The 19,993-nt window shown below is 41.8% G+C and overlaps 1 protein-coding gene across 5 annotated transcripts in view; it reads left to right on the top strand.

Annotated features, from left to right (window-relative positions):
* The first annotated feature begins 4,760 nt into the window (after positions 1 to 4,760).
* The window catches only part of LOC116316126 (probable phospholipid-transporting ATPase IH), a 36,013-nt gene continuing 20,780 nt past the window's right edge, over positions 4,761 to 19,993 (top strand). For 4 of the 5 annotated variants that reach the window (XM_039600574.1, XM_039600572.1, XM_031734627.2 and 1 more), the window contains exons 1-5: positions 4,761 to 5,603; positions 13,474 to 13,596; positions 13,834 to 13,923; positions 14,933 to 15,013; positions 15,640 to 15,747. In XM_039600574.1, coding sequence (XP_039456508.1) covers positions 5,565 to 5,603; positions 13,474 to 13,596; positions 13,834 to 13,923; positions 14,933 to 15,013; positions 15,640 to 15,747 — 441 coding nt within the window. In that variant the 5' untranslated portion in view covers positions 4,761 to 5,564. The remainder of the gene's footprint in view (positions 5,604 to 13,473; positions 13,597 to 13,833; positions 13,924 to 14,932; positions 15,014 to 15,639; positions 15,748 to 19,993) is intronic. The other variant, XM_039600575.1, reaches the window with a different exon arrangement.

A 19,993-nucleotide genomic window follows, 5' to 3' on the forward strand; every position in this document is an offset into this window, starting at 1 on the left:
TGTGTGAACATGAACACATTATTTTATCAGTCAGGAATCCCTCTGTTAGCCTTATAGCACACATTACAGTGCATACACTACAGTATTTTATACCTCCTGTGGGGACATTCATAAGCTAGCTTAAAACCTTGTTATCAGTGTGCTTTTTGTGGGAAAACAAAGGCAAGAAGGAATACTTCCATCACATAACAATGGCGTTAAATATGCATATAATTGTCACAGTCGATAAAGAAAGAAGACTGTGTAATTTGCATGCCGAGGTGGACTCGTCATCAGCCATTAAGTGCCCTGAGGGACGTAAACAGCCACATTAAACATTAGCAGGTCAGACATGAAAGTGCTGGATCCCTGCATTATTAATAGCGTCAGTGCTAATTGAAAGTCATAATTCCACAAATAAAAGCATCTGGGGAAGACATCATGAGTTTCTGCCCTGCTGCCAGATCTATGCCCTCAGATGGATGTGGAGCTAATTTTAGATTTTAGGTTTCTACTTCATCATATTATTTCTGCATACACCTGTAGGTTTGTGTGCTTTAAACCGGGCTGATTTCTGCTGGGTTGTCTGCAGACTTGTAGTTGTGTGTGTTCTAGTGTACTTCTGATTTATTTCTTATTGAGCTATTAAAAACATGAAATAAGAACACTGTTCACTCCTGGCACATTTGAGCAATTATTTCTAGAAAGTTAGGTCAGGGTTGCTGACATCCTTTTATATCACAGGCCACGTGTAGCTCAGACCACAGGCTCGACCAGTAAAACCATTGCATAAACATAACAAGGTTGTTCTTCCATCAAGTCATTTCCTGTTTTGTTTTGTTATCACTGGTCTTTGGGTATTCCTGTGAGTTTTATTTGCTGTTTTTGTTCATTTTCCCTGTGTGATTGTTCAGATCACCCTTGTTAGTGTCACCTGTGTTTTGTGTGCCACAGCAGTCATCAGCCTCTTCTGTATACCTGCAGTTTTCTTACCTGCTTTCCAGGGTTCCTCTCGTTTGTTCTTGTGTGTGGCCTCTGGACTGCTTTGTGGACTTGTTTTGTGTTGTTTGCCTACTCCTCAATTAGATTGTTTGCCACACTGAATGGTATCCTTCTGGAGGAAAGATCTGGATTCTGGACAACATTTGGGTCTTCTTCCTTTATGACTCATTTTTCTGAAGATTTTCCGTCCATACATATAAACACATCCTTCTGTGAACAGATAAAAAAGTAAGTGGTCACAACTCCTGGGTTCAACCGTCTTACCTTTGTGTGGAATGGCTGGTCAATGAGTAATGTCTTACTGTTGTCAGTAAGAGGATGGTAAAAGTGATGATACTGGATGAAATTGAGTTTGTATGACATGATCCATTCTCAAAGAAAAACAGTGAAAAGTTTTTTTTAAAAAAATGCTTCTCTGAAACTTTTAATTTCAGCATCCAGTGTTCAAGATTGGATAATGTGGCTTTGCTGTATGTTTGGCACATCTGAATTAAATGGTCTTTTTCTGAACTTTAACTTAATTACTGTACTTGAAATAGCTGTAAATCTGAGATAATTGCAGATTAAGATTTTAAAAGCAACAGTCCCCCAACTTTTTCTTTTTCACTCATTTTCTAGTCTAGTCCTTGTACCTGAGCATTTTCAGATGAATGCTCCACACATAACAGACAACCTGTTGTTGCAAAGAACCAATTTTAAATAGTATGTTTACGAACTTTGTTACCAGCAGCCTATTGCAAAAACACATAATTGTTCCCATTCTTTGATGAATCTAAACCTAACATAGTTTGAAAGGCATAAAATACTGCAGCAACAAGGTGATCCCCAAAGAGCTATCATCTGAAAACCTGGCACATCTCAGCGTGTTGTGCAGTGTCTCTTTAAAAAAAAACTGAGGAATGGAGATCTGCTGACAGTGGCAACAGGTCTTATGGAGTGATGAATCCAAATTTTTAATTCAAATCATTGTAAATATATACAGAGGAGGTCAGGACAGAGGTACAGCTGTGAGCATCTAGACCCATCTGTAGAACACAGTGGAGGCTCTGTCCTGGTTTGGAGAGGCGTTGCAGCCAGTAGTGTTGGGTATCTTGTCAAGACTGATAGAAAAGTACCACCAGATTTTGATCCACTGTGATATAACATCTGGAAAGAGTATGCTGCCAGCTGTGGCGTGTCCAGCGGGGTGGCCTGGGGGGGCACAGGCCACCCCCCCAACCAGACTGGCCACCCCAGGTGCCACCCCGAAGCCGAAACAATAAAATCCAATGAAATATCAAATGTACGATTATGTTTTCACAGTGAAGCTCAGATATCCGAGTGTAAGTGAATGCAGCATCGGCTTCTGCGCTATGAGCATCATGTTAGCAAAGGTAGGAGAGCCAAGCACGAAAGACAGCACCACAGAAAACAGTTTTTCGGCGAAAGATTAACAGTTTAACATAGCTGGACTGGCCATCGAGCATGGCGGAGCTTCCACGGCGGCTAGCAGGTGGATGAGGGAAGGGTAGGCAGGAGGAGGAGAGACCCGAGGCGGCCGCCAGTCCGAGTGTCAGGTGAACTGAACTTCAGGTAAGAAGTTATGACCTGCAGTCTATCTGGGTCAGATATAAACCAAGTTTAGGTGGAGTTTATTTTCGTTGTGCTGACTTTTTACAGTCAGTTACAATAACTCCTACTGCATAATAGCTAGCATGACGGAGTTTCTATACAGCTGGGTGGATGCTGTGATGTTACTGATGGTGAACTTTATTTTATTCATAAGGTTAGTTAGTAGAGTTGCCAACGGCTCCTTAAAAATGGAATGGTCCCTCATTCAGAGAAAATATTACACGTTTGGTATTGAGCTGAGAAGAGACGCAGTTTGTCCCGGACTTCAGCTAGAATGAAAAAAGAAACAAAGCTGGAGTTATTCTGTGTCTTTATGCTGCACAGCTGCCTCTTCTTCTCTCATTCTCTCCCCTCCCTCTCCTGTTGCTACTTCAATCATGAAACTGATCAATGATCAGCTGATCGGCTTTTCTCCCTTGTTTGTTTATCGCCCACTTTGCGCCAGAAAGAGGAAACCAGCAGATGTCGCGCTAAACAACAGCAGCACCTTTAAGCTTGATCAGCTGTTGTTAGAATTTATTTAATAATAATTTCTAGTATCAGCTGATGTTTGCTGGAGCCACAGCTGTAAAAGCTGCTGGTCATGATATCGGTTTGGATATGTGGTGAGAGGGAAGCATGAAGATGAAACCAGGAGATGTCCTTACTGAATCATCAGAGCTGAACAGGTGATGGAGAAACAGGTTTACCTTTTAGGTGACATGAATGAGTTGAAGGGAAGTTATGAACTGTTTCTGAGAGATAAATAACACCAGGATCCTTTTCTACGTAGCTGACAGCTGGTAACTGTGCAGGGGCGGATCTAGCAAAGTTATGCCAGGGGGCCAGGTAGGGCATTAACAGAGAAAGGGGGGCACAAAGAAATACTTTTCTTACTTATTCTCATTTTAAATATCTAGCTTTTATTAAATAATTATCTGAATCTTGCGAACAAAGTTTTTATCTGACATAAAATTTATAGAAATCATACATATACCAACAAGACAGTGTACATCACTGTCACAACAGCGTTTGTTTTCATTCAAAGGCTTTATGGCTTTAATACCTGGTGGGCCGGTCTGTAGTCAAAATGCCTGATTTTTTGTCCCAGTCCAGCCCTGCAGGTTAATACTGGCAGTGTCACCATGCCAGCTGACTGTATTTCATCATCAGCCAGTGTTGTTCTTTATACATCAGTATTACCAAAGTTTACCATAAGGCAGCATAGAAAGTATTTACTTGCTTTCAGGTTTCATTCAAATGTTAGTCTTTTCATTTGTTTCCCACTTTTTCCTGCTTCAAAATCAAACACCAGTTTGTAAGAAGATTATCTTCTTTTTTTAATAGGCAGATTAAGTTTTGCATTGGCTAATTTGGCAATTGTATGTTAAAAATGTTTGTATTTTAATATTCAAAAATGTTTTTGCCCAAAACATATGTGCCCTATATGTCAGTAAAAATACTATGCAAATATTGCTGTCCTTGAATGCTGAGTAAACACTGACAAAGCACTGATTGTATCTCTTGTACTTTATCAACGCAGTATCTAAAAACTTTGCACCGTAGTGCAAAACCTCATTCTAATAAGAGTCAAAAGCAAATTCAGTTATTAGGTTTACAGGGTTATTGAATGATGGTTAACTGTTGGTAGATTTTTTTTTTTTAACATTATCTGCCAATTACATCTGCCACCCTTCTCCAAATCTGTGCCCCTACCTGGCCCCCCCAACAAAAATTTTCTAGACACGCCACTGGCTGCCAGTGCAATAAAAGCATACCTAGACAGAAAAATCATACAATGCAACACTATCAGGCACTGATTATTCTCCCCAGAGCCTGCACTTTAACATTATTGAAGAATTTTGTTCTGTTCTCTGTCAAGAGAACAGAACAAAAGGCAGTGTCCAAAGAAGGGCTTTGAATGTCCTTCATGTCAACTATTCCAGAAGACTACTTAGAGAAATTACAAGAAAGCCTGTCTAAGATTTCAGGCTGTGTTAAAGAATGACGATGGTGATACCAAATACTGACCTTCAAGCTCATTACATTTGTACAACCTCTGTTATTGCCTTATATACTGCATTTCCATTAATGTTTGCACGTCTGTGCATGTCAAAACGTTTGCACAGCACTCTGTAATAAGCACTTGAAATATGCCATAAGTAAATTCCATTTTCCTGCATAATAACAGTCTAGTAATGAAGAGGAGCAACTGCTTATTTTATATGTACATTTTACGTGATTGCAGTTTGAATGTATGAATTTTAGTAGAGTATTTTCTAATTTTGATTATGCTTATTTATTTATTTAAGTAAGCATTTCTTTCCAACTAAATAGTTCATCTTTAAAACAGACTGACTTAAAGTTGTCCAGGTCTAACAGGCTTAATCGTGCTGTGATCTCAGGACGTGGGGTTTATGATGTTGGACCTGTGCTGGTTTTCTTCCCTCTCGTGCTTCTGCATGTGGATGTCGCTCGTTCGGTGCAGCATTCAATATAATATCCCGGGAGACGCCAGACATGCCATTGCGCACGCGCAGCGTAGTCATCTGACAGATGAGCGCTTTGGACGTTTCGCAGCACCGCTACATCGAGGGCCACCGCTGGGAACACAGAGCAGGACACAGACTCCATGAGGGACCGTCTCCTGCAAGAATAAAAGGACTCGTCAGACGGAGAGCACCCTGCAAGAACACCCGCGGGTTTGGAGGTTTGCAAGCGCTGAAAATTCAGTGTAAAATGTAGCCAGCAGCGCTGGTGAGGGGTCGCTGTAATTTCTCGGGGGCTGCATGGCTCTTCCCAGGGATGCCATGAAAATCAGAGCAGCCGAGTGACTGAGAGACCGCTGCTCCTCGTTATCGCAGACACGCGGCGGCGACGGTGGAGGAGGTGAGCGATGGATCCTCGCGGAAAGATCTACACGAGGTAGCGCTTACGAAGATCCATCCAGGGAGAGCTGAACGTCTCTGTCGCGCAGTGTAGCCGTGTAAAGGATGGATTTCAGCCTGCTCCGGAATATCATCAGCAGATACGTAAGGCCCCCAGTGTGTCTGTCAACACTGTCACACAAGTGTAGCTCGGTGGCTGGAAGTGCTCTGATACACGTTTTCATGGCTTTGGTTTTTGCACCCAAAACCGTGTTGCGTGTAAATTTGCTCAGAGGGTTTGTGTGAGAGTGATAAATAACTTCCTGCAATAATACACATTTGACTCGAGCTGTTTTTTTTGTTTTGTTTTTTTGGCACAGGCCGGTGGCTGTGGGCTTTGCGATGTTTTTGTGGAGCTGAATGGAGAATGTTCCAGTAGCTACAGATGCAGTGATGACTGGTGAATGTGTAGAATTAAAAAAAAAATGCATGCATGCATACTAAACTTTCTCATGGCTGGGACTCAAAAGAAGTGAGAGGCCATGTCTTACACCTCTAGCTTGATAGAAGTTGCCCAGGTTAAGTTAATGAGGTTCTGAGAAAGGCGAGGCCATCAAAGCTTCATCATTTATCTCTAATGAGCAATCAGGTCTGCCTGTGAGCAGGAAATATCCACACAGTAATGATTGCAAGCTGTAACTATATTACTGGTTAGTCTGGTCTCAATCTCTGTCATCAGCAGCCACTGATTATCTATTGGGACATGAGGCAGCTGGTTGGTGGGAGCCTGAATTAGAGGAGGAAAAAAAAGTCTATTAGGAACCTCCTTTGACAGGCCCAGTGATGCTCATCAGACTGTGTACCTATAGAGCATTGGTAAATCTGCTACCGTCTGTGGCCCTTTCCCGTGACCTTAAATCTGGCTCAGGTGCAGTGACGATAGCAGAGTGCATATTGAGTTATCCTTCTCATCATTCAAGCCTGTTTCGCACCCCTTGGTGTCTATGTGTGTGCACATGTGCGCGAAGCAGGCCAGCGACGGTGTGCGTGGAGCTTGACTGATGTTTCAGCAGGGCTAATATCAGGGGAAATCAGATCTGGGAGGGAGGTCATCATCATAATGATCCCTCGCTCTTTTTTCCAATTGCATCCTGCAATATTAAATAGACACGCAATTAATCACAAATTAAATCCTCTGCATATTGATTTGCAACTGGAGGGATGGGTGATGACTGCCTTGGCACCTATTAGTTGTGTATCACCTTCTATTAACCCTGCCGTATTCAGAACAGATGCTCGAGTAATGAGGGTGCGTAGTAGAACAAACCTTACATCCTTACATGAGACGAGGACAGGGTCCAAGCCTTTTTTATTTAGTCCAGATGGAGCCAAGTACACCCAAGTTGAGGTTACTGGCCAAATGTAGCCGGCCCTCTAATTATTTATCAGTGTTGTTTAAAAAAGACTGTGCATGTTCTTTGGCTGTTAGAGGATGCAAATTTGATTTAGCCCACTTTAATCCACAGGGCAAGTTTTTGAGCCATTGCTTTTGTAACTAATTTCCTTATTTTTACTGTCATTCATTCAGGATTTCTTGCTTGACACATTTTTGCTACTCTGCTCTTTGAGCTTCCTGCTTTTTCTGGATAGCATTGCAATGCCATATATGTGTGTAACCTACTTTTGTTAGAGATTAAAAAAAATACACATTTTCATTGTTGTTTCAGGTGCCTTTGTTTCAACAGAGAGTCATTAAAAACTATTAAATCACTGAAACACGTTGGCAGTTGGTCAGTGACACTACAAAGCATTGTAGATACCTCAAAACAATATTGCTCATTGCTTTAATAGTTCAGATCTGTTGCATACACCTTATAATTAGATGAAAACTGGGAATGCACTGCATCCAGCCATGCTCATAGACCTCTTCCCTGGCTGAAAAATTGCGGATGAATTGAGCCTGTGCACCATGGCAAACAATATCGGGAAAGAAAACTATGGTGTCGTGAGATTTTGTGGTGCGTGACGTTTAAATGGGACATTTTTGTTGCGTAACAACTTAAGTCTGTTAAACTTTTTTTTTTTTTTTGCATAAAAGAATAGCTGAGCCCTCATGCATTGAGATATAGAGGCTGATAGGTGCATGAGTGTGCACACAGACTTGTGTATGTTATCAGTCATTGAAGGAAGAGATTTTATTATAATTAAATTTATCTGTAAAAGGACCACCTGTGCTCTGAGTGTGTGTGTGTGTTATGTGTGTTCTCGGTCTCCGCTCCCCTTCCTCGTCAGTGCCCTTTTCTCATCTGGTAATAATAGAGATGGAATGATGCCTTAGACTAGTGCAAACTGTGAGAACTGCATGAGGTCATAATCTGTATAAGATAGTGCTTGTGTGTATGGGGTTGGACTTATTAGAAATAGCTGATGCCATGTAATAGCATAATTATGTCCTCATGCTTTTAACTTCCACAACAGCCTCTCAGGGTCTCAATATTTGAAACTGTATCTGCTTTATTGCTACTCCACTGTGCTGTATATAGCTGTAATTTACCCTTGCCCGCCTGCTATCCTAACCCTCTTCTATCTTATCTCTAAATGTAAACTGTTATTCATGCTGAGACCTCTCACAAAATCAGCAGATAAAAAGAGAAAGGCCAGCGATGTTTCCCTTTTGATTAAAAAGGTGCCAGCAGCACCTTGTGCGCTGAAGGGCTTAAGAAGGGTTTCTAGCAACTTTACAGCCCTTTGAGTCCCGGCTGGTGTTGAAAGGCAGAACACAGCCCGCTAGATTACTGTTTGCCACATCACTGCTACAAACAGTTAAGGGCAGTCTATTCCTGTCTGCTGCACCCTTTGGAGATGGGGCCCTGGTGGAGCAATGGCAGCTGTAGGTGACAAACTCACAGGATTTGTGTTTGGGGTTGAGCTTTGCCCACTGGTCTGTGTGCATATCAGAGGAAACAGTCACACATCTTTCGTGCTGGCAAATAAGAGTGATTTTGTCTTTTGATTCTCGCAGCATGGCTCGAAGACAACGTTTTCTTTATGACACACCATTTCAAGCCTGTATTATCGTGTCAGTGTTAAACGCAGACAAAATGAGAGTTTTTTTTTTTCTTTTTTTGGGATGCAGATTAGGGTGGCAGGAGGAGAAGGAGAGAGGAGAGGGAGAGGAGAAGTAGCACAGCTGGATTAAAGACTTATGTAACTGTTGGATCACAGCGAGCTGAAGTGGGAGAGGAAGCTGGGACAACAGCGGAATACAAATTTTGTCATGTTAAAGTAATCAGCTCATATTTATCCTTTGATAATGTTGCCGGTGTTTGGATTACGAGGTATCCGGTGGCTCTTTAATGCTTTTGAAATGCCGTGCGCGGGCTGAAGGGTCACCATTCCCTTTTTTTGTTTGTTTGTTTATTTGTTTGCACCTGTATAGTTATTTCTCCCAAACACTATTTTTAATAAATGATTAGAATGCCTAAATGCCCATATTGTCCTTAGGAGCCATGTTCTCTCTCCTTATTTTACCACTTCCTTTTTAATTTCACTTTGTACCCCCCCAAAAATAAATTCGATAAACAACAGAGTCTAATAAGTCTCATTAAACCAAATAAAAAACACCAAGAGGATACTGTGGATATTTTCTGGGACACTAATTCAGTCTCATAATCACTTGACAAATGTTGTATCAGAGCATCAAATTGAGGAAAAATCCTACATGTTGGATCTCCAGCCATTATAATGAAGCCTCTGTGATCTGTTTCTTTGCCTAATGAACCTGCAGACATGCTGTAGAAGTCTGTCTCTGCGTACTGTATTGCTGTGATGATCAGTGACTAATGAGTGTCATTTTTTTTCTTTTTTTTTGATCAAGGTCCTGAGGCTTTTTTTGTTATCCGTGTTCAGTGCGACAACCGACTTCAAAGCCTCTGTTAATAGGTTATTGCATTTGTTTTAATGTTACCACCCCAAATTTACACAGAATTACTTGCTTTGCTCATTAGAATGCAACAGAGTTCATTAGATTGCTAATATTGTTGGGTTACAGCAGCAGTAAAATTAAAAGTTGAATCGTGCCAGTTAAACTAAAGAAATGCACCAGATGATAAGACACAGTTACGCATGAAGTCACTGTAGCATCCACGTAATACTCAAAAATAACATTTCTGAGGTTCTGTAGCAATATATATTTTAAAACGAGCTAAAATTGCTTAATAATATGGTCTAGTTATAGTTTGTTTTTAATAAAGCTAAACAGCATCGCATCCTGCTCTGGAGTTGCATACGTTGTCCATCCCATGTTAGCATGAGGAGTTCATTAAGGTAAGGCTCGCTCAGAGGAATTTGATCTGTCGGTTAATGAAGGATCGCAGCTAAACATGCTGCGTGCAGCACAGCATGACTCGGCAGTGGAGGAAGTATGAGACATGACCATTTAATCAAGCCAGTTAATGGTGTATGTCTTTTATTGCCCCTCTGTAGTAGAAAGGCACCGCATCACAGAGGTGGCATAGATGGCACTGCTGGGGTCGGGGTTAGCTTTTTCGTAACGAAAATATATGCATTCATAGTGCTGTTAAGTGCTTATGGAGCAAAGCCTCTGTGAGTGGTAGGCACATAATTATACAATGCTAGATCTGGAAATACTCTCATGGCTTTCTAAGGCAGCATTTCGAATTATAAACAAATGGCAAAGCGCCTACCTAATAGGAGTGCTTCACACAGTGCAGAAACATAAAAGGAAAAGTTGTAGTGGTGGTTTCTTTTATTTAGTTTTTTATTCTTTGCTGTAAAGTATATCCTGTCATTGTTAATGATTGATGGTGACGTAAGACCCGTCGCTCTGCTGGTTGGGGTTGTTAATAAAGACAAAGCCTCCATGTCCTGCTACCAGCCACCAAGCCACTTTGTCTGTTGGAGCAGCAGAGTGAAGAGGGAGCTGTGGGACATGGGTTGATACGGATCAGTGAGGATTAATGATCAGATAACTGCAAACCACAATGCAATCTCTCTGCGTCTTCCTCCACCCCTCTCCCACAGTCACGCTGTCATAATGTGACACTCGCTGCCAGGAGATGGTGGGAACAAAGGGAAAAAACACTGCAGATAGAAATATGGGGGAGATGGATGATGAATTCAGAGAACTGTGGATTTGTAGAATGGTTGAAAAGATGTAGAAATAGACAGAAGTAAATATTTAGAATGTTTAAGATGTAAGCGAGCAATTTCATTGAAATAGCAATGAGCATTTTCCATATTCTTCCTGACTACAGTGCAAAACTTTAACCTGAACTCCCACTAATGCATAATGAATCTGAGGCTAGATTATTGTAATTCCTTATAGTTGGGTTTTCCTGATAGCTTTATGGAAAGTCTCCAGTTGAACCAAAATGCTGCAGCAAGAGCACTAACAGGAAGAAAGATCACATTTCTCTCTTACTGACTTCTCTTCATTGGATCCTTGTTAAATCCAGAATTGAATTTAAAGTCCTTCTCCTCACATTTAAAGGCCTGAGTGATCAGGGTCAGTCACATCGTAAAGATTTCATATCACCATATTATCCACAACTGAGCACTTTGTTAGTTACCAAAAGTAGAAGGGGAGCCAGAACCTTCAGCTATCAGCCTCCTCTCATGTGTGCTATCAGCTCTCAGTTTAGATTTGGAAGATGGACACCCTCATACATGATTTTCGATCAAACCTATCGTTGGGGCTGCATCAGGTGACCCAGGCTCAGACTTTTATCTACTCCTGTAGTTTGTGTTTTGTCCCTCTTGGTCTCTTTATTTCTGTCAATTAAGGTGAAAAATACACATGGTTTATGCATTTACTTGGCCAGTGAAAGGTAACTGGTTCAAAAGGCCAAACTCTGTCAAATCAAACATGTGGAACTACCCCATGTGACAAGGGACCAGCTGAAAGTAGCTTCTTCTTGTCAAATAAAGTGAGCCCCCCACCAAAGGCTCTTTCTATAGCAGGAAAAACCTGGAATGCCAAATTAGGAGTATTTGGAAATTGCCCTTTTAGTTGACAGTGCTTTCTATTCTCCAGCCTCCCATTTAGATCCTCGGTTTGTCCTTTGAATGGATCACATCCTTAGCTTGATTTGATGCAAGCCTGCACTATAACAAATTGTACAAAGCTGTCCTTGGTCCAATACACTGTTCTTAATATTAAACCATCAAATGTACTGTATGGTCAGAGAGTCTGATTGTAACCAAGTTTTTGTTGTTGTTGTTGTTGTTTTGGTATTAAATTAGTTGAAGAGTGGAAAGCTTAAAAATTGAATAGAGGAAAGAAATGTTATTACAGTATTTATAGCAGAACATGAAATTCCTTGGCACATCGTGGTTATGTTGGGATATTTATAAGACGTTTAAAGTAAACAACTAAGGCTCAATGGTACGTGGCTTAATATTACCAGGACAGCTGTTTGGTTTGGTCAGTTCCCTTTACAAAAAATAAATAAATGAAAGATTACTCGCACATGCTGCATCATGTCAGTGACAACTGCTTCTATTTTTGCTCTCAGCCCCACCTTCTCTCCCCATTACTCTCCCCATACATCCTTTTCTTTGTCCTTGTTACCCTTTTTCTTCTGTAGAAATCTGTTGTTGCTGATTTCTCCCTGCTCTCTGCTTTTACTGCTTTCGGTTTCTGCCTTACTTTGAAAATGGAAAGAAACCGAAAGAAACTCAGTGTTTGTCTGGGTCATGCTGCTCCCCCACCCCGTAATAGTTTGGAGGGGTCTCCAGTCGGCTGACACTGTTGGATCTGTGTCTATTTTTATCTCACTGCCAAGCGTCTGATGCCAGGATCTGGGTCTCTTTGCTTTTAAGTTTTGCAGTTAGCTATTTGGGTGTCTCATCTTGCATTGAATTCACTGTGATGTTGCATTACCCTTCATTTGATCTTTTGGGCCGTCTTAAACTTGTTAAAACTTGTGGATTAAGTTGACAGGAAACACATTTGGGACATGTACGTCCTGTGGACTGAGCACAAACGTATTAGAAGTTGGGGGGGGTTCTCACTGACAATAATGAGCTACGTCTCTGCCAAAATGTTGAGGACGTTTGAAGCAGTGAAGCGCTACTTCCTCTAAAGTGCTTGTTCCAGAACTTTTCTGCTAATGGTCAACACTTCTGCTTTGAGCTGTGTCAGGTCGGCCACTTTGCCAAAGTCTACGCTAACGCTGCCCACTCAGGCCAAAACATTAGGACTCGTGTAGACGCAAACAGCCAAATCCTGGTCTCGTGATTCTTGTTTTGTCTCGGAGAGCTCTGTTACTGCAGTAGCTTTTAATGTGGGACATCTCTGAGGAAAAAATGTGCTGCGGTGAAGTCCCACAGTGCATTCTGTTAAGCCCTGGGGATGGTTTGCATGCACGGGAACTGATGTGTATTTAATTTTTTAAAGTCAAGCCACTGAATCAGTTGAAAATTGTAGGAGCAACAACATAGCTGTGTTTTGGACCTGTGCAGATGGAAGAGAGTAATCGAAAGATGGAGCAGAGGGCTGACTGCAGAATATCCTGACTGTTCTGCAGGAAGAAAAAGATAAATGACAAATCCACTGTACCGTGACTCAGAGCCGAACCCACCTACACGCATCACAAACATTAACACATCCTTCAATTTGGCTTGTCTTGTCTGTAAAGTTGTTTGTTAAAAGAAGTCACAGAAGTCGTGTAACACAGTCTTGTGTAACATTCTGTTGCAGTGTTTCATCCAGGACTGTTTTTCTTGATCCTAATCAAAAAAATATATAAAGTATTTTTTGATTAGTTGTATATTATCTACAATAATGTATACTGGCTGGCCATATAAACCATGCTTCCACAATGTGCAGTCATTTTTTAAGGAGGTCCTGGTAAAATGTTGGTGTTATTCAGCTGCATCGTTTCAATTGATGTAAGCCAGATAATAGCAGGGAGGTCATTAATTGTAAGTGGACACTTTGTGATTTAACCCAGTTTCTTGCCTCTACCTTCTATTGCTATTTATATCTGCATGTTATTTCTTTCTTCTGCAGTGTGTCGGGGAGGAGATCTGGGTGGACAGTCGGACGGTGTATATCGGGCATAAAGAACCCCCTCCAGGAGCTGAGGCGTACATCCCTCAGCGTTATCCCGACAACCGCATTGTGTCCTCCAAGGTGAGCGGTCCTCAGCCCACGAGTCACTGCTGTAACACTTTTTATCATCACGCTACGTTAGTTTTATACTCAGGCAACCATGTAATCCTCCTTTCTAGCTGTGTTTCTTTTATTTTTAAAGGATGCTTCACTTTTTTGTCTTTCTTATTGTTTTTTGGCACAGGGACTGTTATGATGTTTGCTTTTCTTTTTTTCTAAATGCCTTGATAGTAATTTTGCTGTCACTCTCTTCCACAGTACACCTTCTGGAACTTCATTCCCAAGAACCTGTTTGAGCAGTTCAGAAGAATCGCTAACTTTTACTTTTTGGTCATATTTTTGGTTCAGGTGAGATTTTGGCTTTATTAATGACAATTATTTTTCCACATCTCTTTAATCTGCCTACTGTGTGAGGACTGTAGGCACTGCATGTTTGTGCACGCTCTGTAGAAGATACTGTATGTATATGCCAGATTTCTGTCCCTGTAGAATAAGCAAATCATTGTTTTTTTTATCCTTTTTTTTGGTTGGTTTCTTTATAGTGTTATAAACAGTTATAGTGTTTTGTGTCACTCTTTGATTTCCACCCTTAATATGGACCTCTGGTTGTTTTAGAATCTGCTGATTTTACATTTGTTAAGAGTCTGGAATTGATTCATAATTGCCAGAAGTCACAGTGATGCTGTCTCATTATGTGGCTGTGTGCACTGTTTAATCATATGAGTGCTGATAGCTGTTTAGACACTCCCTTATCGTTCACATATTTCAAAATAAGAGCACTCACTCATCTGAGGCTAATGCAAATTTGCAAAGTCAACGTTCTCGAATGGATTGTTGTACTGCTCTGTCTGTACGTCAGAAGCTTTTCTTCTTCTTCTGAACTGCCACATTGTATCAAATATAGTGGCTGAATAACAATGCAAGGATGGACTATTGATAGTAGTCCAGAAGCTGTATTCCGGTCTATTAAGGCAATTTCTCTTCCAGCAGCTGCCTTGATAGAGGAGTTTGAAACATGCCCACAGACTGGGTGCATGCATTTATCGATGATGGGGCATGCTGAGGATGTGTTTGTATTAATTTCTTAAACTGAAATAATGACATTGCTTGCTGGATTTAATGTGTCTCTGAAAATGTAGGGGTGTATACACCTAAATATACTGATCATAACTATCCCAGCATGGTTAATCCTAAAGGAAAAGATCAAATCTGATCCCAGCTTGAAGATCTGGTTCTTGGTTTTAAAAGCTCTTCACTGATGCACATTGAAACAGTGGTGTTTACTTGACATCCTATCTTCTATTTGTGGCCACTCCCCCCCCCCGCGTCTTCCTCCTCCTGTTTCTTTCCCTTGCAGCTCATCATCGACACCCCCACCAGCCCAGTCACTAGTGGCCTGCCCCTCTTCTTTGTGATCACGGTCACCGCCATCAAACAGGTAGGATGCACACAAATGTGCTTATGTCCAAGAAAAATTGCCCACGATTATCCTCTATACGCATCAACTGCTGGCCTCAAATACCCACGCGCTCTCCGTTCTCCGTTGCTCTATTATCTGTATATACACATTCCACTCCCAGCAAAGGGGCATGCCATTGAAGCTGTCTGCTGATGTGAGAAATATGATCATGAATGGTCTCCTCTGTTAATCACTCGAGCTGAGGATCCCGTGACTCTGGGCGATGCATCCTCTCCGTTCTGTCCCAGTACTGAGGGATGGGGTACTATCAGTGATAGATAGAGCTATTCTCGCTCAGGAAGCCAGAGTTATACCAGGACATAAATCTAAAACATGACACATTGGCTACAAATCCAGGAAACGGGTCACCAAGCTCAGAAAGTGCGATGCTAATTAATTACTGTGTATGACTTTGACCTCTTGCTCCCCTCTCTCTTGATCTGGTGCTGGCCCTGATTCTGCTTGTACAACAGTCTATATTCTTTGTTTCCCCGCTGCCAACACACACACACATATTTATTTCCTCCTTTTTTTTTCCACCTCCCCTTACAATCTCGTTTTCTATTCCTTCCCTTGCTGCAACCCACTTGCTGCATCTCTCTCAGGGCTACGAGGATTGGCTCAGACACAAAGCTGACTGCTCTATAAACGAGTGTCCGGTGGACGTGGTGCAGCAGGGGAAGGTGGTGAGGACACAGAGTCACAAGCTACGGGTAAGAATGGCCTCATTAGAGCAGCATAGCACCTGAGGCCACAAAGCAACACCGCTGTTCTGCTGCATAGCTCACTTTTTTTTTCCTGTAACTGTCGCTCTCACCACCCCGCCCCTTTCTCTTCCTCTCTGCAGTCCTCTCGAACTTTCTTTCCTGCTGCTTTTGCTCTCTCTTCACTTTCCCACCAATTAATTTCCCTGAAGCTGTGATAGATTGTCCCCTGGTGTAGCACGCAAGTCCCTCGGAGGACGAAGACGACTGATGTATTTCACGATTTAGGATATTCCTGTCATCATCCTCTGATGTTCTCTTCTGTCATTCTGATGCAACAGTAAATCTCTGTTTGGTGGTGTGATTCAATTTGCCCTCTGCAAATGATTTTCATAATTTCAAATCCCATCTTTGATCCAACTGGTAGTTTGGTTTTTTTTTTGTTTTTTGTTTTAATGTTTCCATCTTTTCCATCTCAGCCCACACAGGATTTCACATTATTCCAGTATTATCGTTTCAGGTGAAACCACCAGTGTTCCCTTAAGTCTTCTTCTCAGCCCACTATCCGATTCTGTTCACTTTAATGCACAAATTAACTCTTCTTCTTTTCATAGAGCCATTACACCTCTTTCTGTATGAAAACACTCTTGTGTCGAGGTAATAGCGGAAGTAAGGCTCATTAATTTGCATTTAGTGTGGCTTTAGTAACAGCAGTGCTGCTCGTGGTACCAAATGCAGGGGCGAATGCCAATATTTCTGTGAAAAATATAAACTAGTGTCACTCAGCTGGCATGCTGCTCTGCAGTAATCTGTCCTGTATCACCCAAGTGTGAATGAAAACATCAGACTGCGTAATATTAGCCCATCACCTAAAACTTAGATGCATAGAATAGAGCCTGAATGATATTATGTGTGTGCTAATATCAGTTTGCTGATGAATCTGCATTGGCAGTTATAGCAGCCGATAAATTTTTAATTTATCTGCTAAAAGAAAGGAAAGAAGAGAGCGGAGAAACGCCCTTCAACCGTGTAATGGGTGTTACTACTCTAAAACTTACCTGTTGGCGACACAGGAATGCCTGTAGCTCACGAGGTAGACGGGCTGCTCCAGTCTCCATCAGCGAGATGCTGAACCACCAGTTGCTCTCTAAAGCGTTCATCAGAATATACAGGGAGTGCAGAATTATTAGGCAAGTTGTATTTTTGAGGAATAATTTTATTATTGAACAACAACCATGTTCTCAATGAACCCAAAAAACTCATCAATATCAAAGCTGAATGTTTTTGGAAGTAGTTTTTAGTTTGTTTTTAGTTTTAGCTATTTTAGGAGGATATCTGTGTGTGCAGGTGACTATTACTGTGCATAATTATTAGGCAACATAACAAAAAACAAATATATACCCATTTCAATTATTTATTTTTACTAGTGAAACCAATATAACATCTCCACATTCACAAATATACATTTCTGACATTCAAAAACAAAACAAAAACAAATCAGCGACCAATATAGCCACCTTTCTTTGCAAGGACACTCAAAAGCCTGCCATCCATGGATTCTGTCAGTGTTTTGATCTGTTCACCATCAACATTGCGTGCAGCAGCAACCACAGCCTCCCAGACACTGTTCAGAGAGGTGTACTGTTTTCCTCCTTGTAAATCTCACATTTGATGATGGACCACAGGTTCTCAATGGGGTTCAGATCAGGTGAACAAGGAGGCCATGTCATTAGTTTTTCTTCTTTTATACCCTTTCTTGCCAGCCACGCTGTGGAGTACTTGGACGCGTGTGATGGAGCATTGTCCTGCATGAAAATCATGTTTTTCTTGAAGGATGCAGACTTCTTCCTGTACCACTGCTTGAAGAAGGTGTCTTCCAGAAACTGGCAGTAGGACTGGGAGTTGAGCTTGACTCCATCCTCAACCCGAAAAGGCCCCACAAGCTCATCTTTGATGATACCAGCCCAAACCAGTACTCCACCTCCACCTTGCTGGCGTCTGAGTCGGACTGGAGTCTTGAGATATTTCTTGGCCCAGTCTTGACATTTCAGCTTGTGTGTCTTGTTCAGTGGTGGTCGTCTTTCAGCCTTTCTTACCTTGGCCATGTCTCTGAGTATTGCACACCTTGTGCTTTTGGGCACTCCAGTGATGTTGCAGCTCTGAAATATGGCCAAACTGGTGGCAAGTGGCATCTTGGCAGCTGCACGCTTGACTTTTCTCAGTTCATGGGCAGTTATTTTGCGCCTTGGTTTTCCACACGCTTCTTGCGACCCTGTTGACTATTTTGAATGAAACGCTTGATTGTTCGATGATCACGCTTCAGAAGCTTTGCAATTTTAAGACTGCTGCATCCCTCTGCAAGATATCTCACTATTTTTGACTTTTCTGAGCCTGTCAAGTCCTTCTTTTGACCCATTTTGCCAAAGGAAAGGAAGTTGCCTAATAATTATGCACACCTGATATAGGGTGTTGATGTCATTAGACCACACCCCTTCTCATTACAGAGATGCACATCACCTAATATGTTTAATTGGTAGTAGGCTTTCGAGCCTATACAGCTTGGAGTAAGACAACATGCATGAAGAGGATGATGTGGACAAAATACTCATTTGCCTAATAATTCTGCACTCCCTGTAGAAAACACTCAGAAGAAGCATAAAAAACAGTGTTTTGTATGAATGGGTGAATGTGGCATGTTGTATAAAGTGCTTTGCCTGCTCAAGTAGAAAATCCCTGTATAAGAACCAGTCCTTCCATTACCGTTTACATGTTTGGACCACCACATACACAGCAACCAGCTGATCTGAGTCGGGTAGGGCATAAATGAGTAATCGACGACTTGTTGAGACAATAAAATAAGATCAATTTTAATCCTCTACTGCATGACTTTTTAATTTTTGGGGAAAAAAATATTTCTCCCTATTTTGGGGGAGCTTTAGGGTCCCTAATAATATATCAATCATAAAATTTGACCCCCCCCCCAAACAGATATTGGTTTGTTGCTTCAAGGCAACACTGTGCGACAAGGGTAGTAAAATGCCAAGTTATTCTATAATAAGTTGTATTAGTACAACAAGGATGAACAAATAAATAAACAACAAATAAACAATGTAAACATTTCACAAAACAATAAAACACCAAAATGCATCCAACATTTGACCCTAACCCTATGCGCGCGCGCGTACACACACACACACACACACACACACACACACACACACACACACACACACACACACACACACACACACACACACACACACACACACACACGTTGTGTTTCCATCACTTTTGTGGACATTACATTAACTTACATTAGTAAGGCAGGGACTTACATTAGTAAGTCCCTGCCTGAACCTTACCCTAACCCTGACTCAAGCCTTCACCGTAAAATTGAATGATTTACCTTGCAATTTGTCCCCATAAAGTAGGCGAGACCTCACAATGTGAGTGTGTAAACAAATTTGTGTCCCCACAACAATAAGCAATACACGACCACACACACAGACACCCGCACAGCAATATTGGTATGGCAGGGATCAGGCCCACAATATTGTGCTTACACATGGCCCACATACCACAAATAATGACGGCCCTTTGGTGGCCCAGACCGGGTTTGCTAGAGGTGGCCCACACATAGGCCAGCACAAGGCCAGTTTCAGACACCCTGGTCGTCCTGTGCTGGCCCATGTGTGGATTACCTCTGGCAAACCTGATCTGGGCCACCAAAGGGCCGTTATTCATTGCGGTATGTGGGCCATCTGTAGGTGGTATGCAGCCACGGGCCAGTGCTGGCCCTGTGCTGGCCCAGAACAGTTTCAGCTCTGGCCCCACATGTCAGCATAATGTGTACCTTAATCAAGCCATGCAATAACAACATGTGCCGGAACAGGCAAAACAGTGCAAAAGTAACATACCGAAACTCTGTTCAGACAGTGAATGGACTGATTTTTATATAGCGCTTTTCTACTCTACTCAGAGTGCCGAATTGATACCAGATCCTGGCCAGACCTGCTTGCTATGTGGGCACTAACACACACACACAGACACAGTTACTTTACCAACTGACCCCTGACCCCTGAGCTCCTAAGTGTCCCTCAAACCTCATTCAGGCATCCACTCCTCTACTTCACTGTCACTCCCTGAAAGCTCACTGTCCTCACTTTCTGAGGACAGAAAGTGCACATTCCTTTGGTTTCCTTGCATAAAAGGTATTTACATCCATGTCCTGTAATTATGAGTAGATTGTAAAGTA

Source organism: Oreochromis aureus, linkage group 16 (genome assembly GCF_013358895.1).
Source record: "Oreochromis aureus strain Israel breed Guangdong linkage group 16, ZZ_aureus, whole genome shotgun sequence".
Taxonomy (NCBI): Eukaryota; Metazoa; Chordata; class Actinopteri; order Cichliformes; family Cichlidae; genus Oreochromis; species Oreochromis aureus.